This window comes from Myxocyprinus asiaticus, chromosome 25, assembly GCF_019703515.2.
Source record: "Myxocyprinus asiaticus isolate MX2 ecotype Aquarium Trade chromosome 25, UBuf_Myxa_2, whole genome shotgun sequence".
In the NCBI taxonomy this organism is placed as follows: domain Eukaryota; kingdom Metazoa; phylum Chordata; class Actinopteri; order Cypriniformes; family Catostomidae; genus Myxocyprinus; species Myxocyprinus asiaticus.
Window position 1 is genome coordinate 16,778,319 of NC_059368.1, and position 27,150 is coordinate 16,805,468.

The 27,150-nt window shown below is 36.4% G+C and overlaps 2 protein-coding genes and 1 long non-coding RNA gene across 4 annotated transcripts; 2 read left to right on the forward strand and 1 right to left on the reverse strand.

The window, feature by feature from the left end:
• The first annotated feature begins 1,043 nt into the window (after nucleotides 1-1,043).
• Nucleotides 1,044-2,739, forward strand: LOC127415637 (uncharacterized). The gene is made up of 3 exons (XR_007892967.1): nucleotides 1,044-1,077; nucleotides 1,531-1,609; nucleotides 2,296-2,739. It is a non-coding gene; the product is annotated as an uncharacterized LOC127415637 (long non-coding RNA).
• A 4,095-nt stretch (nucleotides 2,740-6,834) lies between these two features.
• LOC127415635 (hippocalcin-like protein 1) lies at nucleotides 6,835-18,326 on the forward strand. Of its 2 annotated transcripts, XM_051654403.1 has the most exons (5): nucleotides 6,835-7,194; nucleotides 11,914-12,006; nucleotides 13,248-13,690; nucleotides 16,155-16,260; nucleotides 16,423-18,326. In XM_051654403.1, the coding sequence occupies exons 3-5, from the start codon at nucleotides 13,313-13,315 to the stop codon at nucleotides 16,518-16,520; spliced, it is 582 nt and encodes a 193-aa protein (XP_051510363.1). In that variant the 5' UTR covers nucleotides 6,835-7,194; nucleotides 11,914-12,006; nucleotides 13,248-13,312; the 3' UTR covers nucleotides 16,521-18,326. The 2 variants fall into 2 exon arrangements, with proteins under 2 accessions (XP_051510363.1, XP_051510362.1); XM_051654402.1 differs by lacking the exon at nucleotides 11,914-12,006 and having other exon boundaries at nucleotides 6,839-7,194.
• LOC127415631 (protein disulfide-isomerase A6-like) lies at nucleotides 17,712-25,492 on the reverse strand. Its single transcript, XM_051654394.1, has 13 exons — nucleotides 25,357-25,492; nucleotides 24,692-24,836; nucleotides 24,244-24,301; nucleotides 23,939-24,065; nucleotides 22,741-22,847; nucleotides 22,501-22,634; nucleotides 22,194-22,308; nucleotides 21,207-21,347; nucleotides 20,965-21,049; nucleotides 20,146-20,218; nucleotides 19,812-19,970; nucleotides 19,559-19,655; nucleotides 17,712-19,472 (listed from the first exon to the last, which is right to left on the reverse strand). The coding sequence occupies exons 1-13, from the start codon at nucleotides 25,370-25,372 to the stop codon at nucleotides 19,404-19,406; spliced, it is 1,326 nt and encodes a 441-aa protein (XP_051510354.1). The 5' UTR covers nucleotides 25,373-25,492; the 3' UTR covers nucleotides 17,712-19,403.
• Nucleotides 25,493-27,150: the final 1,658 nt, after the last annotated feature.

The following is a 27,150-nucleotide window of genomic DNA, read 5'->3' on the forward strand; positions in this document are numbered from 1 at the left end:
TATACAGCGCATAGATTTTGAATTGCATAAATCTTGTTATGTTCACATAAATTTCATATTTTTGCTTTGTTTTTTTTTTAAAGGAGGGACAAGTCAAATTGATTTTTTGTGTTAATCAATATTATGCCACAAATTCTGTCGATTGAGCTTAACTTGTATTAAACCCCGAATATTCCTTTAAGGCTTTGATGGCTGAAAACATTCACTCTAAATTCAGCAATTGTAAGATACTTTAGTTTGTTCGAAAGCTGAAGTCCATAAACGATACAGTATGCCTTCTATAAGGCCTTATATAACAGGAGTAGGAAATACTCTACACATTTGCACATGGTGGACATACTAATGCTGTTAAAAAATCATGTACAGTACTTCACCCACACGCTTTGTATGCTCAAAACATGCAATCAACACCCAACCATCACTGCATCACACACACTAATGCCATTACAAACTGAATCTGACATCTGTAAATTCCCTGTACAATATGATGTTTATTAGTTTACAAATGTCAAGCCTTTGATATAAAATAAAAAAGAGCAAAGCAGGTTATTGTTTATTAATTAGCATTCAAATATTTTCCTAGGTAAGGCAGAAATTACAAAAGAAAAGCGCATTAAAAGTGAAGAGATCCTGACACTGATTTGGTCCCCACTTTAATGATAACATTTTCAGTTCAAAAAATTTTTGATCCAACTCTATTTTTATTTCTTCCTATATACAATATACTATATGGCAAACCTAAAAATATTTCATTTGAAATCTAACTTTTCATATCTTCTTCTATCAGAGTAACATTGTGTTCAAATAATGCAAGAGTTTGCCCTTTAAAGCCACTGGAAATTTCTAAAGCATGTGTGACTTTATTGCAATTTGATTGGTGGAAGCAAGATATTGGCAGCACCACTATAATGGTTGGCTGATTTTATGCCAAATAAACAGACACAAATCAATCATGTCAAACCCAAGAATCATCATCTACTGTTTGTTTTAGTTAAAGTTAAAAAAAATCTCATCTCCCCATGGTTTAGCCCCTTAAAAGCTGGGCTAAACCAACATTAAAAAGTAGGACACTGAATGGTAAAACTTTTAAAATATATAAATCTGAATAAAATTCAATTGTTAAAGTGCCATATGAAAAATTAGCTTAATTACAGCTTTATAAAAATGTACTTAGGTGTTATTTATTTATTTAATTATACTGAAAGGTGTTTGATTGTTTTGACTTGTGTTAGAATTAACTAAAAAATCTACTTTTGTTTTCCCTCTCAAATGTTTTAGAAATTAATCAGAATTTACAGCAGTTTTTACACATTGTTACTAATTGGTCATTTGTTATGCGATTTTACAGAGCCTTTTTATATAGCTTTTAATGAACTTGAAAGAATAATACGCATATTTAGCTTCTGGGGTTTGTTTTTATGTTGTTTATCAAATTTTTTTTTTTTTTCTTTTGCACAATTTATGTATACTGCATATTTGTCATATACTGTATAAAGTACACTTTGTGAAAAGGTTTTTTTTTTCCCCCAGAAGTAAAGAGTTGCTGTAAAGATATTTGCGCTCTTAGATGGAGTGACCATAAAAGATCATTGCCCCCTGTGTGTCTGAGGTACATTTATACCTGTCAATATTTGTACATCTGTATGTGCTTTTGAACTCAATCAAATTGTTCACAAGAATCATTTGTAAAAGTGGGAGGTAATTTACAGGTCTGGGGTCCATTCAGCTGTAAATTTATATAAATATTGTACAAATACTTATGTTTCGATTTCTTAAACTCAAAGCTGATTTGTGCACTTATAATACCTTGTTGTTCGAGAACATGAGCAAAGGTCATTTGTACAAACACAGATCAGAGATCATGAGTGTTTTTCTGTTTTGGTGAGGTGGGCCTCCTTTATGTTTTTCAATCATTTTAAATCAGTTTGGATGTCAACAGGACAAAATAAGGTGGAAAGCTTACGAAGAGATAAAAATTACATTGAATAGCCTTTCGAATAATTGGAGCATGATTTTTAGCAGAGTAGCTACATATTGCCTATAGAGACAAACTTCTCAGCAACTTTGTTTTAGACAGTTGGCTAGATGGTTCTATATGGGAATGTACAGTAGGCTTATATTGCAGTAAGCCTACTGTACATCAGTTTTGATGTCATTTGTAGGCAATTTACCATGTTTTACCATATTTACCATGGCTTCTCTTTGGAATTTCTTTTGGGATTTAAAAAAAAAAAAAAAAAATATTATGAGAACAATAGGTTATGTTCTAAATGCTAATTCTCTTCCTGGTTTCAGGACTACAAACTGCTTTTTCCTCAAGCCAGGATGTGTGCTTCATGTGGAATCACAGTGCAACATCTGCTGCCCCCTTGCGGAAATGCTGAAAATATTTAAAGTTGGGAATGTTGAAACTCAGTCTCAAGCCCTTGAGTACACTTTATGCAATTTTGCCACCAGACCGACAGTGCAATGAAGGCCAAAGCAGGAGTAATAATGAGTAATGGAGCAGAGTAATGCCTGGTGCACACAAGACCACAACACAATAATAAGCAACTATGCCTACACAGATTTAAGAACTAGTGACTTTGTTCCAGGACATCATTTAACCTCATGTTTTTCTATTTTTTTTTTCTTCTTCTTCTTCTGTGAAACAAAAATGTAGTCAACTGGCAGAATGTACAAGCTGCTTTTTTCAGGGAAAGTGAATAACTGTATTGTCAAGCTCCAAGCATCATAAAGGTAGTCCATATGACACATCTATTCCAAGTTTTCTAAAGTCATATAATGGATTTGTCTAAGGAACAGGCTGAGGTGGCAAATGTTGACATCCACTGACTAACTGTTTCCTATGAGACATGATGGGCCCTATTTTAAGAGCGCTAGCTCTAAGCGTATGCTATGCCATAAGTCATAAGCGCTAAGTCAGTGGGCATGGCCATGAAGTTTTGATATTTTCATTCAAGCATGCGCTAAACCTAGACGCAAGTGGGTTTGGAGAAATTGCATATGCAACATGCTAATGGGCTGGGTCAAGTGCATTTTAATTCGGAGGTTCTTCTCTGGTTATTGCAGCATCTGCGTCCTATTATATAGTCCATTCCCTCAAGCACCAGTGATATAAACAAAGACAGCACATTCATAAGAACTTGCTAGTGTAAATGGACTGTATGCAATGAATTACAACAGTAGAAATTAGGACTGTGAATAAGGCTGTAACTAATTAATCACACAGTTTTCTATGATTAATCACAATTAATCATGATTAAATTATGATGCATTACAAAAAAAATCATCATAAATATATATACTTTATACTTTGTCTGCAAAAAATTGATTAGTCATAAATATAAAATACACATAAATATAAAATATACTTAAATATGTTAAAATGTTCCCCCTTTTTTTTTTTTTTTTTTTTTTTTTTTTTTTGCAGATAGTTAATTAGACACATTTATACAGGTAGTAATCTGTGATACAAGTATATGTATACATGCCATAAAATCAGCAGTCATGTTGTTATTACGATTTGGGCAAATTCTACTGCCGTTTTCCAGTGGACTTTTTTTAATAATAGGATTAAATGGGCAGATTTAATTCATATCAAACTTTATTGGTAAGAGAAACTTAAGTGTAAATTGCCCATGCATTTATAGAAACTATACATATATTCAGATATAAAACATATTAAATTCTGAAGTTTAATTTGTTGAAGTTTAAAATCTCAAAACTATTATTTTCTCTTTATTAGTCTCTATCGGGCACACACTGGTTCTCTCTTACATGGTTTCGCTTTTGACACTGGTTCAGATGAATGAAATGAAAGTGAATGATCATTTTCGGGCGATGTGAAGAGATATAGCAACTTGCCTGTATTTCTCGCACGCTTGGTACGCCGCTTGTGGGTGAAGTCTCCATTCTCCATACAGTAAATCCGCTCCTGTGTTTATAATGCCAGGGACATGTGTCGCATGTAATGAATGACGTGCGCAAATGTACATTGTGCAAAGGTGCCTGGGTTTGTTCCTGGCAGGCAGCAGATGCCTCACTCCCTGCCAGGAACAACTTGGGACAACTTTCTCCTATCGTGTGAAGTTTCAGGAAGTAAAAATAAATGGATACTGTATTAATTGCGTAATTTTTTTTTAATTTTAGAAATTTATAGAAATGAACGTTTTATATTTCCCAGCCTTAGTAGAAATATGGACATGCTCCTTTCATATGCTTAGAAAATTGTATTCTCATTAGGATTTGGATTTATGTATGCTCTGTTAAATTACAGGGAATGTAAGTATTATTATTGCACTGAAAACAGACCTGCTTTTGAAACTTCTTAACGCAATTACCTATTTCTCAGGAAAATAGCAAATTGTACTTCAAATTGCGGCTCTTCATTAACATACAATACACCCACATTTTGCGCATATACACCCACAGATAGCGCAAACACTCCCACCCACACCCACTTGCGCTGGCATGAAAATTGCACTCACAAATAGCACTCTCATGAAAAATGGATAAGATGTAGCGCACGGTCGTTGCACATAGCGCTGTGCTTTGCACACTCACGAAAATAGAGCCCTTTGTTTTGTTTTTGTTTTGTTTTAGTTTTTTCCTTTAGGGGGGCACGTATTCTGGAAGCCCTGAACCGCAAGGTGGATAAAAAAAATTGCAGTGAAAAAAAAAAATTAAAATGGTGTCTCAGTTCCTTCCTGAGCCTAAGTCTTAATTTTTTTTCTCTCCTCCTAAAACTTTACCGCATGCATTTTTTGGAAGAGAGAAAAAAAAATTTTTTTGAAGAGAAACAAAAAATTTTTTTGAAGAGAAATTTATTTTTTAAATAAGAGTTTTCTCTCTTCAAAAACAACTTTTTTTTTCTCTCTTCAAAAAACAAATTTTTTTTCCACTTCAAAAAAATGCATGCGGTAAAAATTTTTAACAACCTTGGCCACCAAGTGCCACTATCAGTAAACAGACAAAATCAGGTTACATATGTTTTATATGGCATTCGTTGTCGTGTAACAACAGGAGTTATTTTTTTGTTTGAAATTGTTGGTCTTTCTAAACCATCTATGCCGTTTGCTCAGTGTTACATGGTGGAAGCGAAGGAATGTATTGAGGAAAACGGGAAACATGGGGAAATTATTATTATGTCTGTCCTTTTGAAGTGTTGGTACATCTGGTAATGTTAAGGCCGCGGGTGTCATGACCATTTATATGTCGATGGTCGTGACATCGTGTACAAAAGATGTCCGATTTTATTGGCTAGTCACCAAGCTTTAAAACCACTCCTTTGCGCCCTCCCCCTGCCCCGCCTTTCTCTCTCGCCTACACCGAGTTTGCAAGTGCACAAGTTAGTTATGCATCAGATATATCGCGAAAATAGTTTCAAAAGTCAAGGCGCGAAGATTTGAAATTGCAGTGACAGATTTGAGAAGTTGCAAGTGCCTAATTGAGGTTGTACTGCGAATGTGAATGTAAGAATAAGTGCAATTTGTAAAATATCCATGAGGTAATTAAAGATGACTGGAATCTTTTGTAACGAAAAATACTGTAAGGTAAAAGCTGGATGGCTACCATAAGTAAAATATTTTTCAATTGTGTAAATTATAACAGAACGCTAACGTGAAATATGTTTAAAATGCGGTAACTGGTAGCTGCAGGTTGATCCCATTAATACAAACGCCGGGGGACGAAAAATAACATTACACATAACATTCAATGAGGCCTCCCCGGAGAAAAGAAACCCACAAGCATGTAAAACAAATAACCCAACAACAAAATGTACGGCTGGCTTCCTAACCCGCTACCGGACGTGGGATACAGCATTCGTAGAACACATCAACAGCGGCCGCCTAAACCTCGAGTTCAAGATTACCCTGAAGTTGCAAATAACCCCTCCCAATTTACTCACGCAGTTTTCACAACAGCAAGCCCACGTCCCGACACGGCAGCTCCGGCAACAAAAAAAAAAAAAAAAAAAAAAAAAAAAAAAAAACAACAACAAAAAAAAAAACATTTGCAGTACCTTACTGTTTAAGTCATGTTTAGACAGACCAACAATATTTGGATATTTATTTGACATTCTTCATCTGGAACTCTTCACTTCTGCAGCAGACAGTGTGTTTCAAAAGCATAGACAACTTGTTATATTAAAATATATTATTATAATTAAATTCCACCATGAAAGTCTAAACATGACATCCCCGTTCAGTCGCGAGGATTTAATTTATAAATGAACTTTTCGTTTTGAAATTAGATTAATAATAATAATAATAATAATAATAATAATAATAATAATAATAATGATACTGGGAAACTTGAACTTGAAACTTTAAGTACTGCACTGTAAAAATAAAAACTACAATACAGGCAATTAGAATCATCATGGCGCCGCCCAGTGGTTGTTTTTTTATTTTATTTTTTATTTTATTTTTGTGTGTGTTTTATTCCCCCTTCTTTCACGTTATTTATGTATCTGATTTTTTACAGACAAATATTACGTTAAAAAAAAAAAAAAAAAAAAATCCTGAAACAATTTTACGCTCTTTCTCGGTATAGCTACACGAACTGTACTTGATGCAGAAGTTACAGTCTGCTCTACTTCAGACTCGCAGTGTTTGGACGGGTCCATACAGTGGCGTGGGTGTTTTTCCCAGTCTAGAGCGTTGTGGATGTGCAGAAATGACGTATTTGCGGAATTTTTATTCGAGTTTTGACTTCAACCATATCTTATTGGTTCTCACAAAGTGAAATCTGCGTTTATAATGTGAATGTTCTCGAATGTAATATTATCATCCCCTTTTCAACTGTAACATGAGTCTCCCCTAAAGTCGTGGACTCGCCCATCAACAACGAAGCAGGGCTGTGTGTGGTGTCAGGTCTCTCGCTCAATGATGAGGTTTCATGAGGTGCGCCTTTGAGATGTTATGGAGTCTGTAGAATATTCTACAATTTCTTACTTTTCCGATTCCTTGATGTTAAATCAACAGTTCTGTTCTTAAAATCCAAGATCATCCTGTACGTGTAAACATACCTTTTTATATAATTTTAGTTTGTGAATATAGGCTTCTTTAAGTTTTTCCATACAGCGAAAATGTTGAAAGTTGTGTGAGGACACTCCTTCTTCGGGACCCGACGGACCAAGCCAACAGCTGTCAAATTGGGGGACATATCAGCTCTTTCAGTTTCTTTAAGGTAAGTTGAGGTCTTTTTAAAAACCTTTTTATTTATTCCGTGCGTTTAAAAAACTGATAACCAATCATTTATGACGCATTTTCTCTGTGGCACAGTTATTACACTGATTTGCATGATAGCGGTCCATTCTCTCTGGAAATTAATGCACAGTTCTTTATGGGCACGAAAGAATAATCTTCAACTTCAGTCCAAATACTGCTTTAAAGAAAGAGGTCTCTCAAAATAGCAGTCTGTGGGGTTTTGCACGATGGTAGCTGTGGCGATCATTTAGAGTCCAGGTTTAAATAACATTTTGTTTATTAGTTTATGGCCAATTTACCATTGCAGACCATGCATGAACACATGGGGTGACTCTAATGCCTAGATAAACTAACCAAGATCTTACATTGAATAAGACAGCCCCCCCAATGTTAGTCATATACTTTACAATCCATCTTTTATCCGTAAAGTGAACCATATTAAAACGACTTCATTACTTCTATCTATCTATCTATCTATCTATCTATCTATCTATCTATCTATCCATCCATCCATCCATCCATCCATCCATCTGGTTTAGTTAAATCTCTCTCTGTATACAGTATATTGATATAAGTTGAGTCATAGTCATACATATATTTCGCTATGCTTATAATTAGGTATATAGAAGATATTTTTACATTTTGCAGTGCAGCATATTTTCAATACTTAGTATGGAGTCTGAAGACAGTTGTCTGCCAAAACTAGGTTATTCTTGTAATTCTGTTGCTATTTGTATTCTTAATATCCCGTTATGATCACCTCGTGGGTCACAGCATGGGCCTCACAACAGGAGCAGGAGGTCGATTTCTCACTTTTCCAATCAAGTCTCTCTGTGAAGCCTCACAATCAACTGTTTGGCATACCTGCTAAGTTGCAGTCAATGTCAGAACAAACCTATCAGGCAACCTCAACCTCTGTCAACATTCCATTTCCATCTCCAGTTCTCGTCTGGTTCCGGTCAATACAAGCAAGATGTGTAAAATTGTTTCAGTGCATTCCTCCCCTGAACAGATGATGGGAAATGTATTGGATGACCTTTTGACATCATTACATTTAGCAACAAGCTATTCGTGGAAAAATACTCAGAATTCTCAGATGAGGGTACAAACGGATTGTTTGTTTTCCTGTAATTGTATGGTCTGCTGCAGCAGCAGAAAGACTGGGTTTTCTAATTTACTGCTCTTTTGACACCTGTCATGGTTCATTTTAGTTATGTTGTATTGGGGGATAGAAGGCTTAATGAGCCACACACCAGCACACACATACACAGAGAGTTAATGGAGCTGATGTTTTATGCATGAAGGGTCAAAGATGAATACTGTACAACTGCATGTTGAATTGCACTGACGTATACTAAGACAAAGTGGGACCCACTTGTTACAGGTAATGTTTCTTTGGTTATATGTTCACCCAAAATTGTTTTCATTTACTCATCCTCATGTTGTTCCAAACCCATATTCTTGACCCATAAGACTTTCTTTCTTCTGTGGGACGATGTGGGAGTATGTTAGTATGTTTTTTTCTATACAATGAAAGTAAATGCTGGCTGTGGCTTTCATTCTACCTAACATTTTTTGTGTTCCACGAAAGAAAGAACAACATGAGGAATGATGACAAATGATGAAAGAATTTTCATTTTTGGTAACCTATCCCTTTAAGAGAAAACTGTATTTTGATGTGTTGTTAGTAAAGCATATATAAGCTCTGCATTTTGCTTATTTGTAAAATTGAGGGCAAAAGTTGAAGTGTAGTTGAAGCTTTGTAGGTAAGGGGGGAGTCTAGTTTCCCACAGACCTCAGGGAAAAATGTTGTATGAATGTGTGAAATCTGGTGGCAAGGCACAACATTCACAATTGCCAGACTGGCAGGACTGATGCTCAGAAATGGTAATATGGGCTGGTACTCTAATGAGAGGAGGGAGGGTAAAAAAGACAAGTTTGTGCTACCATGGCTACAGGGAGAGAAATTGGAAACTAGGACTTGTGGGGAAATCATAGAGGAATGTTGTTTAGTCATTAGAAGCACTGTAAGAGCTGCTTATTGTGACACAATACTGTATTCCCTTTCAAGACATGGTTTAGACAGATTGGGCAAAGGTTAGAAATACAGTGAGAAATGCAACAGGGAACAATGTAATATAAACTGGCATTTACATTAAACAGCGAAAATACAAGGACAGCTACAATAAATGAAATACCAAATTGAAATACTCTATAATGTTAGTTCACACAAAAATCTGAAAAGTCTGTCATCATTTACTCACCCTTATGTTGTTCCAAACACAAAATGAGATGTTTAAGGAGAATGGGACAGTGTCAGTTACCATTCACTTTCGTTTTATAGACCAAAAATGCAATTATATTGAATGATGACATTGATAGAGAATGATAACATTATTCCTAACATCTCCTTTTGTGTTCCACTGAAGAAAGAATGTCATACAAGTTTGGAAGAAAATTTGGTCAAGTAATGACAAAATTGTCATAATTTTTCATACACATTTTAAGTGAGTATAGGGAACATTGCAACTGCATGTCTAAACTGTACAATTTAACTTTGAGCCTTTTTCCATCACTACATTGATCAACATTTTCAGAACTATTATTACGTCATTCTTTGCGCGTGTTGACATAAGGATCTATATGGTTTTCCCGGTACCTTTATGGTGTGTGAGTGTCACTTGTATCATTTATAGAAAGACACCAGTTGTGAAACCACCTGTAGAGCATTATGGTTTGTGACTTGAGAGGCAGAGGATGCTTCTGAATCATGAGGTACTGGAGCACACAGTAATACACCATCTGCTCTCCACCCACAATTCATCCAAAGAGATGTGTCTCACACATTGGTATGTTCTGATTCAATTTTTACAAAGAGTTTTTAAAGCATTTTGAACATTAAGGCTATGTTTGACTCGTTGCTCCTTTCATCATGTCTTTCATTTTGGCTCCTCTTCAGAGAGAATATGTGGGCCTGAATCTTAGCTCTCTATGTATGTGCCACATGTGATGATGTTATTTCTGCTTGGTCAGGGACTGTGGGGACTCTTCCTTTTTCATAGTTTTTTCCATTTGACAGAAGCACATGTAGCTTACATTTTTTCCTTTAGAATGGAAAGTTCTGGGTTTCTTGTGGCTTGGTGAGTGTCTGAGGGAAAAGGGGGAGGGAGCAGAAAGCTACTACGCCCATGTTTATGTCTGTCTGCCTGTGTGCTGCCTGGCAAGTAGCTTCACCCATGTGACTCCAGCCAAGGGAGGAGCCACTCTTATGATGGCCCTGACAAACTAGCAGATTGAGCAAAACCATTTTTTGGATAGGTGGACACAACATGACTAGAAAAAATCTATAAAGTCTAAAAAGATCTATAAAATGTATTTCTAATAAGTGAAAAGGTACGTAGTAGCTCCTTAAAGGGATAGTTCACCCCAAAATGAAAATCCTGTAATCATTTACTCACACTCATATCATTCCAAACCTGTTTTACTATCTTTCTTTCTTTCATGGAACACAAAAAGAGAAGTTTTGAAGAATATTGATGCTGTGTTTTCCGCACAATGAGAATTAATGGGAACTGAGGCTCGCATCCTGCCTACCAACTCCTTTTGTGTTCCACAAAACAAAGAAAGTCAGACAGGTTTGGAATAACATGAGGGTGAGTTTTTTTCATTTTTGGATGAACAATCCCTTTAAGAAAGTACAGCTTTAACTGATAAAAATGTGCCTTTTTTACATTCATACTATTGGGCTGTCAGTTAATTCAATGATATGCTGATTACTAAATCAAATTTATTGCTTATATAAATATTTGCTGAGAAAGAAAGAAAAATATATATATAATATAATAAAAATAATTAAATATACATCAATATGTATTATATATAAATGTCCAGTGGGGGCGCCAAAAACGAGTGAAATGTTGTTGTAATCAAACAAGGTTTTTAAGGTGAATATTAAATGGAGGTGTTAATGATTAAAACTTACCTCCCTAACCTAAAACTTTAACCTAAGCCTAACCAATAGTGATCTAAAATCAGATGAGAGGTAACACAAAACAGACATCCTTACCCGTAACGAATACCTAAACCTGACCGATAGTGTCCAAAAACAAAATGAGAAATGAAAAGCACATTTTCTCGTGTCGCTTCTATGACACTGTCATTGCACGTGTCAGCTTGCATGCTTGACTGGGCTCGAATTGCGTACTTCAGAGTCCAAAGTCCAACACTCTATCAGGTTAGCAACCGCAGAAGCTCTTCACTTTGGAATATGTGTGTAAATTTAGGTGGATCTGTAATACAAGCATTAAAATATAAAGTTTTTCAAATAATGTGCTATAGTAAAAGTGTTTCGATATCATAACATAGCAGTGTGTGAGTAATAAAATGAAAAATAAGTGTTTAAAAACTTATAATCAGATGTTGCACTCGTAATTTGTGTGAAAGTGAATAACACACAGCTGTTGTAGGGCCTCTAGTTTTTATTTCACCAGAAAACGGCAGCGAAATGTAGAATTCGGCACGTAAAAATCAGTTTGTAAAAATATAGTTATTGTAACCTTCATTCTATGAGATTAGGTTGGTCAAGTTAAATGTGATTTGAAACTTTGAAAAACACGTCTTGAGACCCCTGCATTTTGTTGTGCTGCTGTCTTTGAACAGCTGTTGGTTTGTTGTCTGTAACGCTCCTTGGTCTGTACAGATGTGTGTTGCCTGTACAGCTGGAGCTGCGCTGACTGCCCACTGCAGACTGCGACTCATGAAGGTGGTACTTCAAGCTTGAACTGCTCCGTTGGTAGGAAAATTCCTTATTATGGAATTTACATATGGTCAGGGACATGACTAATTGCATTGTTTTGTTTTTATATATTATTTTTTTACACAATCACACTGAATTAAAACATGAAATCGTCAGCCATAATTCTTACATGAAAATCCAGGCGCCCAACAGATATTTATGGTATGTTTGAAAATGAAGGATTTTTTAGGTCATCCGCTAACTCAGTAACCCATGAGAGAGTTTTTATTTAGCAAAAAATGTAATCAGTCACAGTTTTGCTCTGTGGATGCAGTAAGAGATGGATGGCAGAAGGTATTTTAGTCACAGGAGCACCAATTTATTTTCATGATGAACCATGATCTCATCTACCACCGCCAAGCAGTCTTGAAACCGGGGGATCGTGGACTGAATTACGGCAAAGCAGGGCTTATTGCTCAAAGGAGTGAAAGTTGCCTACATTAAGATCGTCATTTCTTTTATGCTCATCTGTTAAAGTATAATTTAGCAAACAGAAATATATACAGAGTCTTGTTTATCCCATTATGCACTGAGTCAAAAGTTATAGCAAATGTAAACTTACACAAGTCTTATAGTACTAAAATGTAAATAAGACAGAATAGAAACAATATTAGGGACAAACTAAAGAATGGATGGAAAGACAAGTAGAATGTAGAAAGGGAGTGAGAGCATATGGCCATGTAGCAGACTTATGTAACCTAAAATTAAATTTCACCATCCATGCCACCTCATCATTTATAGTATATGGTCTTTCTATGATTTGTTTAAATAAAACTGATGGTGCCTCACACTCTGCCCCCTCTTAATGCCGCAAGCACAGGCTCATGTACAGTAAATGACACCTACCGTTCCAAATTACCCACACACATGCAAAAAAAAAAAAAAAAAAAAAAAAAAATACAAAAAACAAACATCTCTTCTTCATCTCCCTGGTAACCCACACTAACTTGATTGTTGCTAAGGTTGTGTAGTGGCAGTAATGCCTTCATATAAGCATCCCTGTCTGCCCTCCTCCCCCACTGTAAAGGAGTCAATAAATTCTCACCTTAACAAGGTATTAAATGGTTTCCATGGAGACCAGGATCCACTCCCTCGCTTTGGAAGGGTTACACATTTTCCATTATACAGAAACCCACATCTGGCAGAGGAAATGTGAATATCTTTTTTGTTGCTGGCATAGAAGGTATAAAAGAGACTAATTTAGGTTTAAAAATATCTATTTCATTGTACTTGTTTAGGGTGCTAACAGAGAACGCAGAAAATTCAGTGGAGAGGAGCAAGGATTTGGTATTACAGTTTCGTCATGGGTAAACAAAACAGCAAGTTGCGCCCTGAGGTCCTGAATGACTTGCGAGAGAACACGGAGTTCACAGACCACGAGCTGCAGGAATGGTACCGCGGTTTCCTGAAGGACTGCCCTTCCGGCCACTTAACGGTTGAGGAATTCAAGAAGATTTATGCCAATTTCTTTCCATATGGTGATGCTTCAAAGTTCGCAGAACATGTCTTTCGCACCTTTGACACCAATGGTGATGCCACTATTGACTTCCGGGAGTTCATAATTGCACTGAGTGTGACCTCGCGTGGAGGCCTGGAACAGAAGCTCCGTTGGGCCTTTAGCATGTATGACCTGGATGGCAATGGATACATCAGCCGAGCTGAAATGTTGGAGATTGTACAGGTGAGTTCAGAGCACAAGCTGTCTGGCTCTTAACCCTTATGTTCGGTTGGGCTCAGAGAGGCCATTTAAATAGCTTAAATCATATTAAAAAGGATAGTTCAGCCAAAATTGAAAAATCTGTCATCATTTAACCTCCTGAGACCCGAGTGTGACTGCTGTGTGCATTTTCCATTTCCTTTTTTGATTTGTAACTAGTAGCACCTAATAAACAAGCACAAAAAAAGAGCAAATAGTTTTCCTAAAATTTTATTTCTATGTATGTGGACAGTGGGACTAAGTTGTGAAATTTTTAATAATTCCAAACTATAGAAAGTAACTTCAGATAAGTTGATTGGATTTTAGGAGTGAATGAACTTAGCTGCATAGAAATTATAGGATGCTACCTTGCTCCCTATTTAGTGATTGACTTACCCTCCAGTGTGCTGTCTGTCTGCACTAGTCTCAGAACAGTTCAAAATGCTCCTTATTTTCATTCAATCTCCATATAAAGCCTCTGAAAGCAACATTTTTCAGCTTTTGGAAGAACCCATTGATTCTCAATGTGAAAAAGCACTGTAAAAATTGCATTTACTTTTATTATGTTAATGAATAGAACCATATTGTACAGTGATAACAAAATAAAATATAACTACATATATTTTAAAATGAAGCGAAATGACTCACAGATGTGTTAATGTTGAAAGTTATTCAAAATAACTAACATGTTTTTTTAAATTTTGAGGGGATATGGTCCCATTTTCCACAATCGTGGACATCATGTTCAGTGCGCTGACATGTGAAAAAAAAAAAAAAATTTTAAAGTGGCATATCAAATGAAACTAGAGATGCTACTCTTTACAACTAAAGAGGTTTCTTACCAGAGGCACTTTTGTCGGTGCTGCGGCCACAGAAGCGCTTCATGGAAATCAACGTTGTGCTGTTGTGTTACGTGACTCAGTGCGCCAGAAGTTTAGCCCTTAAATGACCATGTAGATTGTTGTGAACAGTATTCAGTCAGGTTAAATCAATTTAAATTATGTTTTGCAAGTAGCAAAGCCAAAATACAAAGTCCACACATGTGGACGCAGGATCGCACGAGGTTAATCACTCTAAAGATGTTAGTTGGTATGTTAGTCTTGTCACCATTCACTTTCATTGCATCTTTTTTCCATAAACTGAATGGTGATTGGGGCTAACATTCTGCCTTACATCTCATTTTGTGTTCCACCGAAGAAAGTAATATGGGTTTGGAACAATGTGAGGATGAGTATATGATGACAGAAATGTAAACTTTGGTGGGAACTATCCTATCTAAAAAGAACTGATTATAAACAAAATTTCAACTTGATAACATGCTTCAGCTGTCCTCCATGAAAAATAGTACATTACTTACATTTGGGTTATCAGAGACCCTTAGTATAAAACAATGAACAGTTGAATACAACGAGGCTAAAATTCTCTGATTAGCCTACAGCATTTATAAATCAATTACATTTAGAGATACACCTCTGCCACTTATTTAATTAGATTTTTTTATTGTGTTGTTCTACAATGTGTTTTTGCTGGGGTCCAATTGACCCCAAACAGAAACAATGCTACCAGTCATTTCTAAAAAGTCTAAACATGTAATAAAACAGAGAGATTAAAGCTTCAATAAAATATGCCTACATGGTTTTGATTAGGTCATAGGAAAAAATAAGAGGTTAATTTCAGGATTACTATTATTATTATTTTAACACGTACATCATTGGAGTCTCTGGTACCCCAAACATAAAAACACTAGAGGCAACATGAGGGTTAAACAGCTGCTGTTTCCTCTTTGTACTGTACAAATGAATTCTTATGTACAGTGTGTATTCTTAGGAAAGCTAAAAGACAAACAAGTCAAGTACTTTTTATTCGTTGTCTTCCTTTTTGTTCATTTCAAGTTCAATTTGCATTTCTGTATTTTGCTTGACGAGCCATTGGTTTCAGAGCAGCTTGTTCCATATCAATATTGGCTCAGTCTAATGTTTGGTGATACGGACATCCTGAATAAACAGATCTCCTCAATCAAGTGTTCCACAGGCCATATGGTCTTGCCACAAATGGTGGCCAAACACAAAGGCGTTGTTCACTACTTCAAAAGGACTGTTGATTCTCAATGTTAATAACGTAGATGGCTCTTTGACACCTGCAAAGAAGAGGCTTGCAATAAAATTTATCTAACAGAGAAACTGTCTGATGGACATCTGAATTGATTAACTTTGTATGACTTCAAAGGTTAATTTATGATGTGGAATTTCATGTGAGGTTTCAAGTCAGTTTTAATTGTCAGTTGTGGCATAATGGGGAAAACAGATTCAGATGGAATAGAGATAAAGGCAGAACTTGAAACAGGTTGTTTAAGACATATGAATGACAGAAAACAGAGAACTGAAAACTTTGAAGTCTTTGGATGTGATGGGAAACATATGTTTTGACACAGTTTCACAAATTTGCGTAGGCAATTTATAAAATGGTGTCATCTGTAATGAAGATGCCTGAGGATGAGTCAACTCCAGAGAAACGCACAGACAAGATATTCCGACAGATGGACACAGACAACGATGGTAAGAATTGCTCCTGAGACCTGACTCCCACTAACTGTTAATATTTTTTAATAGTCTATCATTTATTTATCTATCATTTAATTAACTGCTTGCACAAGCAATGTCTATATCACTTAACTCATGGAAATGGATCATGTAACTTTGGTTTTCTTGATTCTTTAGGCAGACTCTCTCTTGAGGAATTCATCAAAGGTGCCAAGAGCGACCCCTCTATTGTCAGACTACTACAGTCTGACCAAAGCACGTCTCGACAGTTATAAATACAGGTGTTAAAAGCAGCTGACAGGCAACCACTCACATGCGCACTCAAAAGACAGAAATATTAGGAAGTTAGTTGCTTTAGTTGCTGTCTTTAACAATGATAAACTTCTATATACTTTCCTGCTTGTTAGCATTTGTCCTTGTTAAAGGCCGTGTACCCATTTCATCAGTACTCCAGCATGTTGTTATTTTGATGTAATACTGTTTGGACCTGAATGATTTGACAATGTTGAGTTGTCTTCAATATCTAGGCATAATTGTATTTTATATTAAGGGATGACCAAAAAATATGTATAATAATTAAAATTGTTTGCATTCCTCTTAAGGAGATAAATGAACAGGTAGTGCTGCCTTCAAATACCTAGAATGGCTGTTAAGCCATTTGGGTCAAAACAGGATGTTTGTAAACATTCCATGTCTTATTCAATCCAAACATTGCTCTTAAAATAGTAAAAATTTGCCTCGAAATGAAACTGCCTAAATATGAAAGTACGGCACTGCTCATCATAGTACTTTAATTAGTTGTGTTTTGATCGGATGTCCAGCATGGGTTTTGCACTACAGGTGGTCTCGATTAATTTGAAGCACCCTGACTGAAAGTGCTGACCTGCCAATCATGATACATTTTAGGGCATCAAAATGTTTAGTTCTTTATTTAAAAAATTTAAATTACAGAATATACTGAAAATCTCTGTATGCCCACTGTTTGACTGATAGCTGCTTTGATTTACATGCATTTTTTTTTTCTTCCATAGACAGCTTTTAGATTTAATTAGTCCATAGAAATATGCTAATGCATTTCTTTTGGCAGTTTTTGTTCTCAGGAGTTAAGAAAATTATTCAAAATATAATACATTCCGTAATTATATTTTCAAGTGCAATCGAATCAGTGCACATGATTCTATTTCACTGCATTTTAACATCTGATTGAAAACCTGGTTAGCTTCAATTCTAAAGTTCAAGATTACTATGAAGTAACTCATGCGGACAGTCCTAATATATATATATATATATATATATATATATATATATATATATATATATATATATTTTTTTTTTTTTTTTTTTTTTACATCCATGCTGCCTTCAAGGTAAACACCAGCAGCCATCTGCCTTTAGGCTGCTACGGTGCTTGAATCATTAATATTTCAACACTGTTGTCCATTTGGACATATGGAGCAGATAGAATGGCAGAGAGGTGGTTAGTTTCTCCTAGTCCTTTCTCTAGTCCAGTGTCAATATAAATAGTACAGATGCTCTTGTGTATGTAGCTGCATGGAATGTAACTTAGTTTCTCCAAGTTCTTTGTGTTAATGCAGAGAATGAATTTTTTTTTACTATTAACAATCATGCTTATTAGATAATGCTCTAAATTTTCACTGTTGCATGGAAGTATTTTTGTGCTTCAAAAAGCTCTGTGTAAAATGCCTTGTTTTATGATAGTTGAAATGAAATGCCAAACCATACATTTGTACTGGATATATTAGACGAGTCATTTTTAATTTTGTATAGTAGTAATTGTGCTATAAGCAATTTGAGACAGTAATGTTGTCTTTACTGTAGCTGGGAATGGGATGTCCAGACATATCTTTGTGAAGCCAAAGCATCAGTGCAAATCTAAACGTTGGATCTTTACAACTGAACAGCGTACTTGTCTGCATGGATAATAAACCACTGATTCATAAGCCATTTAAGTCACTGGGGTCCACTTGAAAACATATGAATATTGGTAAGAACTGCTCAATAGTGTGGATAAGATTGAGTTGTAAACTGTCACAGGGCTGTAATAAAATCTAGCCAATTTATTACTTTTGTTTTATTTTCATAACAAAAAACATCTTGTTTTTCAAAACAAAGCTGTGTAAGAAAAATCTACACGATGCCCACATTACACCCTGTCCAGCACATCAAATAAATAGGCAAATTTGGATACACGTTGGCTGACTTCAGTAACACATTTAAAAACAAATAGCCAAAAAAAAAATAAAAATAAAAAAAACATTTGTCACATCAGCGGGAGAAATTGTGAAAAAAATAAATAATTCTATGCTTATTTCAACTTGGGTCAAAATGACATTTCTCCGTAGGAAAGGACATGCTGAATTTATGGAAAAGTTACATAAATCGTCACACTGCTTAGAGGTGACCGTTGTAGCCTATATTGCCAGAATCATCAGATTAAACCTAGTCAATATTGTCTATGAAACAGATATTACAGAAAACTGTGTTTCTTAAACAGTTTGCAAAAGCGTCCTATGAAGAACCTCTGTGTGACATCTGCTTTCAGCTGAGTGTGCTTGCAACAAGTGATTGGACAGAGAAAATAATCAGACAATCACATTCTGGCTCAACCTGCTGATTGAAAGATTCAATCAGTCACCAAATCAAATGTTAAAGGTATAGTTCACCTAAAAACTTGAATTCAGTATTTTACACCCCCTCACGTTGCTCCAAACCTGTGGAACACAAAAGGAGATGTTAGGGAGAATGTTAGTCTCAGTCACCATTTACTTTAATTGTATGAAAAAATTGCAATGAAAGTGAATGGTGACTACAGCTAACATTCTCCTTTTGAGTTCCACGGAAGAAAATCATATGGGTTTCGAACAATGTGAGGGCAAGTAAATGATAGAACTCTCATTTTTGGGTGAACTATCCTGAATAGCTCTACTATGATGTATCAACAATGCCTCATTTTTAAACTAATAGGAAGATGTTTTTAAAAAAAGCTGTGCAACCATTTGCTTTATTTGTATCTTTTCTGGAGTCTTAAGGAATTTTGTGTCCCAACCATCCTCTCATCCATGGGAGAGAAGACATGGGTATTGTTTGGGTATTAGTAGTCTAGAGGAGTTTAGACCAGGCTCTCCACGGTATAGGGCTCATAACTCATCCTTCCCGAAATCGTCCAGATCCACATCGCTCAGGTCAATGTCATCCTCCAAAGGCAGCTGAGGAAGGGGGGGGGGGGAACAGGGTAAGAACAGGAAAGGAAAACATCCACCCTCTCCAGCCTAACTCTGTTTTCTGTACTCACCACTCCATCTTTCCCATTCCAGGGCTCTACACTGTTGATCTTAGGCAAAGCTCCTCCTCCCACTGTAGCAGTGGAACCACGGCCAACAGAAAGTTCTCTGGATAAATAAAGACATTAAGAGTTTTAACAACACAAAGCAGGCTGACATTTGGAAGGCTCATTATAAACAACACCTTAAATTTACTGCATGTTAACAGTCTCTGTAGTGTTACTTGTTTCCCAGTAATAAAAACTCGGCGAAGCCTTCTAGTACCGGAGGAATTCATGGATGCCTGTCTCGCTGAAGGAACCCTTCAGCAGAGCGAACTTCATCTTGCGAGCATTAATGGCTGCCATGGCAGGATAGCCAAATCCTCCGATCCCAAGAGAAGCCTCCAGATCCATCTGAGCCCCTGCTTCAGTCCACAACCAACTGCAGAGTGAGAGGAAGACAGAGAGAGAGTGTGATGTGCAGGACTGTATTTCACTTTCTATTCCCTATGGTGTTGTCTTTAGCCCACAAGCTTCAACATGTACTGGTGTTATTTATGGGCAGGCCAATCTTGACTTGTACTCAATCTGAACTGGATGATACTGAAAAAACTGACCCCCACATCTTCTTCTTGTATTTCTCTGCCATTTTCATCATAACCTCTAGGTAACCATTTCTTCCGGACGCACCTGTAAGTATAAAGAAAATACAGGGATTGAGTTAAAAATCTTCCTCAAATTAACCATCCATCATTCGTAACATATAGTACATGGCCAGAAGTATTTGGACATCCAAACATCACACCGATATGTGCTTTTGATTTAATTTTAAATCCATCTGCATTAATAGGGAGTTGGTCCTCCGTTTGCTGCTATAACAGCTTCCAATCTTCTAAGGCCTTCCACAACATGTTGGAACATATTGCACGCATTTGGTCCCATTCAGACACAAGAGCATCAGTTATGTCAGGTGCTCATGTAGGGACTTGGCTCGTAGTTTGTGTTCCAATTCATCCCAAAGGTGTTCAGTGGGGTTCAGGTCTGGGCTTAGTGCAGGCCAGTAAAGTTCTTCCACACCAGACTCAGAAAACCATTTTTACGGACCTCGCTTTATGCACAGGGTATTGATTGTCAAGCTGGAAGAGAACAAGGCCCTATTCTATTGTAAATGTTTGTCTAAGGAGATTTTATGGCTGTACGCTTGATTGTATGCTATGTTATGTTAATAATGGGTGTAGCTGAAATAGTCTGTCCACAGGCAAATTACCAATGCACTGATCCCTTTTCATAATGTCAATTAAAAAAAGGCGGCATCGCTCTTTTTTACGCTTCTCCACAAATTATTATTTTTCATAAAGATCAGCACTTTTCCTAAAACACACAGCAGAGCATAACCAGCAAATTAATCTGGTTTAAAAGTTATGCTTATACTGTACCTGTGTCTAGAATGTGAGGCAGCACAGCTATAATACACAGCTGGTAGTCATCGCAGGTCTTCTTTAAGACATCTTCATTCAAAATCTGAAGAAAACAAAATGACATAAATCCAACTGAACAAATCAAATCAATTTAAAGAGAAATTAAAACACCCTTTATTTTATTCAATTTGTTTAAATAACACTGGTTTCACTACATTTTTTAAATTTTGGAGTGTGAAAATAGAGAGATAATACTTAACCTCCTGAAGATCTGGAGGAGGGACATTGTCAGAGAAGAGGTCCAGGGCACGAGCAATGATGTCAGATCGGGTACGTCCCCCCTGATAGTCCTCTGGATCCTCTCCTTTACGAAAGATCTTGATGGTGGGGAAGCCTCGAATCTACCGAAGTCAAATCAACCAAGACAGCAGAAAAGACAGTAAGTCTAGCCGATTAGTGAACTCAAAGCCCTGGGGGAAACATGGCTCCCAGAACAAGGAATTCTACCATATTGGCACTGTGACAACAGTCTTTGAACGGTCATGCTATTATTCATATATTAAGGGAATGAAAAGAGCTACAGAGTTCACACACTTTTTGGACCATTAATTTCCATCTTCTGATTCAATGAAAAGAATGATTCTCATAAATCAGACATTGTTATGCAAGTTTTATTCTACACAAGAGCAATATCTAACCAATTAAATATTTTAGAACACAGTCTAACTAGAAAAATGGAGGCCTGGAAAACTAAATCAAATTAAGTGTGCATGACATTTCCAGGTTTGTCATGACCACTGGAACCCTGGAGCTAAAATCATTTTAGTGATAGGCCAATTAAACAGACATTTCTTGGCCATTTTGCAATAATCTGCATTAACCAAAAAACATTTTCAATTGGCCGATTAACAGAAGTGTTAATTTTCCTTTGTGTCAGTTCCAAAATCTACCAATAGACCCGTCAATGGACAGTAAACACTTCCAAGGTTATTTTCTTTTCATCTGATTTGCTGTTGTTAAATTGTATTATGTTTATCACATTCACTTTGTCCATCATGTTCACTAAATATCTGTATCCACCATTGGAAAACCCATATTAGTCAACTACTAGTTAATTTAACCTGGAAGTCTTCTGGCATGTGGAACTGAGCTAGGGATAAATTGTAAATACTGGTATTTAATAGGTTTTAATAGACTAATTCTTGTACTAAACACATTAAATGTGAGTGACGATACTCAAAACATACCCCATAGCGGCTTGCCAAGCCCTGGTGGACAGTAGCATCCACAGCACCCAGTTTCACTTTCCCCTTTGTCTGCTCATTGACTTCTGTGGCAGCTGCTGTCCATTCGGGCTCAAGACTGAAAAGAGGAACGAGTCAATATGGGAAAACCCCAGCTGGCAGAGGAATTTTATTGTGTCTTTGAATCCATATGAATAATTGATTCAGCACTTAAGTAATGCATGGCACAGCATGTCAGGTACTATTTCAGTGGAATGACAAATAAACAGGTATTATGAAGTACAGGGACTTACTTCAGAAAATGACTTACTTTTTGCAGTGTCCACACCAGGGAGCAAAGAACTCTACCATCCAGACATCATCGCTGTCCAGCACAGTTCGATCAAAGTTATCATCAGTCAACTCCACCACATCTTTCTTATTGCCAGCGCTACCACCTCCGCTCTAATCGCAACATAACCAAACAGTCAAACAATCACAGACAAACATAATAATATAGTAAAGAGATCAAGCTAGAGAATAACAAAAACGTGATGGTGGGCTTCAATACCTGTCTGCCATAGTCTGAACCTCCAGTCTTCCCACCAAGTCTGTCTTTGACTAGGGAGCGGAGAGCATTCAGAGCTGCATCTACAATAGCCTGACTGCTACGCCCACCTATGACAGAGAGAACAAACCCCACTTAGCATCCCCAAGAAGGGCAAGCCATTCATTTCATTGTAATTTTTTTCAATACTTTCTCCTATCCCAGTTTCAAATGCAGAAAGTACAAGTCAGCCTAGAAGTTGGGCATTTCTAGGTTAATTTCCCTGAACAGTAGCACTATGAAAACATTGCTTAGCCTGAAACAGCAACATTGGCTCAAACACTGGTGTTTGGGACAGGACTGTCTATTTTTCGGCCAAGGGGAGTGTTCAGAAAAACTGCTTGAAAGCATTCAATACGCGTGTTCGACGGATTGCTACGTGGCTTGATGTGATGCATGGCAATTTTATCAGACTTTTGTTGTTGTAACTGCTCTGTCACCATGATGTATGCCACCAAAGTACCACGAAAGCAAGGCAAGACCAGTCACCTGGGTCAGCCACTGCAGTTAGCCCAAAGCAACTGCACAAGCTCCAGTGATGACACAGCTTATACGTAATTGTTCGAACTCTCCAACGATAATGATGATGTGTGTTTCGTGTTTATTCTTACACCTTCAGTTCAGCTAACTCTCGCAAATTTTTATAAATATCTTTCCATGTAATTAATCTTACGTAGCATGCTCTCCTATCACCAAAAACAATTCCTTGTGTATGCAAGAACACTTGGCAATAAAGCTCATTCTGATGTCAATTAAAAATAATTAAAAATGAATAAAAAAACAAAAATGTAATGTTTTACTGGTATTAAAATATAGGATTTTCTTTGACTTCTTGTACACACAGGTACTGTATTAAACAGCACGTAACCTATTCAAATGAATAGCGTTTCTGGTTATCACATGCACAATTCAATCGTCTGTCTACGTGTTTTACATCTAATGTGATCACAATACTGTTGCAAACTACGGAAAGCACAAAGTGTCTAACTTGATGGCTCTCTTTTCAGTTCCTCCCCCTAACTGTAACCAGAAAATCTAGCCAATGGGTTTTTGCAGTTCTGCAGGGAGTCAATAAATAGAGGCCAAGAAATTACTCATTTCACCTTTTAGGAAAACATTTTGTAAGTTTGCCAAGACATTTACTGAAACTGCAGTACTGAACCTTGGTATTCCTCTGGTTTGTGTTTGTTAGCTCCAAAAATTTTGATAGTTGGAAAGCCTTGGACCCCATACTGGCCTCCCAGTGAGTTGTGCTGGTTTGCATCCACAGCACCCACCTTCACAACGCCCTGTGCCATAACACAAATACTATTAGCAATAAATAAAGCACTAGAAGGTACTTTTTTTAAATCTAAATTACATCTATTTTCATTTTTAGATTCATCCAACTTGTTCATTCAAAAGATTTAAATATAACATTTACTAAAATCAAATAAATTGTGGTGTATCCATAAGTTCAGAATTTACCTTCAAAGCTGAGGCAGCTTTCTTCCATTCAGGAGCCAAGTTCTTGCAGTGACCACACCTTATAAGACAGACCATAAGATGTCAGGTATTGCGCAAAAACATTTCAAACATGAAATGCACAGCACAGCCACAGGGGTATAATGGAAATGCTCATGTTTGTATTACGTAACATATGCAAACAAAAACTAATAAGATGCAAATCATAAAGTTCAACTTTAAGAGGTCTATAGCTAAAACACAGCTTTTGGGGTGCACCTACAAAACTGTATGGAAACAGTGGCCAGTCATCATCTGCTTTCAATATTTTACCCTCCTCCCTACTGTTCAACTGCTAGGAGAGCATCAGTTTAGCTTAACATGCAGAACTGGTTCAGCACCATTATTTCAGGTAGGAAAATAACTTGACCTGTGCCTATCCATGTATCACCACCACATTTTTCAAACTTACCAAGGGGCATAAAACTCTACCAGCCAGATGCTGTCGCTCTGTATGACCTCCCTGTTAAAATTGGAGGGGGTGAGTTCAATCACATCATCACTGGCAGAGTAGAGACCATGGACAGAGAGTACAGCCAGGGAACACACCAAAACACCTGAGAGACAAAAAGATAATAGGTGAAGAAAGTGCAAATATTTTGCATCTGTGCTGGAGTACTGCATGTGATTTCATCAGTTTTATTAAAAAAATTAAATAAATAAATAAAAATAAAATCTCATAAGAATTCCCACAAGGCAAACAAGTTTCTGTAATTATAGACTGCTTTAATTCATCACAATAGAATTTGATTATTATAACTGGTGTACTGCAATATGAACGACTGATGAATGAGCTGTACAGGCCATAACCACCATTACTCACTCAACATGTCCATGCTTAACTAAAATATAATGTGTAGAAGAAACGCCTGTTTAAAATGCCCTTCAGCAGGATTACAGTATGATTCTTTTCAATTTGGGCATATTAACCTGTATTCTCCCAGATGGAATTCTACATTCCAAGATGGTGTATTGTACATAACAAAAGTTAAGCTGTATACAATACACACTTTGCTTGCAAACACATTTCAGACAGTAAAACAGTTATCTGCAGCAAAATGCATGCCTTTAACTCACCCAGTGGCGCTCGCATGGTTGTTCTTGATGCCTAATCAATATTTTGGTCAATTCTTCAGGCTGTGCAGTGACCTATACACCTATACGCCTATACTCCACTTCACCCACTCACCAATGCTGCAAGCGCATCACACTGCCGGTGTCCAACCAGCAGTGGAAAAACACAACACACAGTCATACCGTGGCCCGCGCTGATTGGCGCGCCACTACCCGGAGACGAGCTCAGCCAATAGCAGTTCGACGTGTTGTTCTGCGCCTAGGAGAAGTACGGTGACTGGGAGGTAACAACATGGTTTCAAGAAATGAACAAAAGTAACTTTTTTCAAATATGCTCAGCCTCAGACAGAAATATAGCCAACGTAGCCAAAGGTTACAAAAAAGACATCCAAAACAAATAAGGTGTCATTATTGCACAAAAATCTTGACAAATTCACAGTTTTAATAGCTTTTCTGTTAGTACCGATCATTATAGTGTATGTCCATTACTTTTGAAATAACAGAAAAAGAGCATTCTGCTTAGTAAATTTATGTTCACTAGTGTATTTGAAATTTATAATAATAAAATTAGTTATATACTGTGAGTTAACTCATCTTAATGTAAGATAAATGACATCAATTTAACAAGAAATACCTCATATTATGTTTGAGGTATTATTATTATTATTAATAATAATAATAATAATAATTGATGTATTAATAATTATCGGAGTCCAAGCACATATGGCCAGAACATGACCAAAATAATAAAAATGGACAGACTAGATCCTGTGGATGCTGTAGACACAGCTGTTTTTGTGGATAATAATAATAATAATTATCACAGTTGCACAATTAGGATTTCAATAAGGTGTAGCATCCAGCGTCCAACAGAATAATAATAGAGAAAGAAAAAGAAGAAGAAAAAGAAAATGAGAAAAAGAAGAAGAATAGATTTTGGATTGCTGGACCACTTTATTTGAGAAAAAAAAAAATAATGCAAAGTTATTGTAGTTTAATGTGTGTGTTCACGTATATCATGTCTTTTATTTTGTATTCTAGTTCCTGTTTCATGTCATGTGTTCCCTAGTCATGTGATGTCCTGTTTCCCCTCCATGTTCATGTGTCTTGTTTTCATTGGTTCATTGTCTTGTTTTTTTTTATTTTTAATTTTTAAAAAAAATTTTTTATTACAGAACAAGAACACTTACAACAAAATACACATACAAAGGATCACAATGAACTCACTGATACAATCATAGTAGCAGCAAAGAGTAAAAGTAGAAAGAAAGAAAAATCGTATCGTCCGCTAATTGGGAGCATTTTATTTCTTTCTTCAAAAGTTTAATACCGCAAAATGTATCTCTTTTAATATGTATGGCCATAGTTTGTGTTACAAGTAAAAAAAGAAAGAGTGAGATTGGACAGCCCTGTCGTATGCCTTTACTGATTTTAAACCTTGATGTTGTTCCATATGGCAACTTAATTGAACTGTTACAGTCATTATATAATGTTCGAATATCTCATTTAAAGAATTCTCCAAAACCCAAAAAAATGTAGGTCTCCAACATGAAATTATGATCAATAGTATCAAATGCTTTAAAAAAATCAACAAACAAAATAAAACAATTATCTGTAATAAAATCATTGTAATCAATTAAATCCAGAATGAGCCTTATACTGTATTATTACAAATGTGTCGACCTTTCATAAATCCCAACTGACATTCATCAATAATGGGATCAATACAATCCTTTAGTCTTTCAGCAAATATATTTGCAAAATTTTTGGCATCATTATTAATCAGTGTAATCGGGC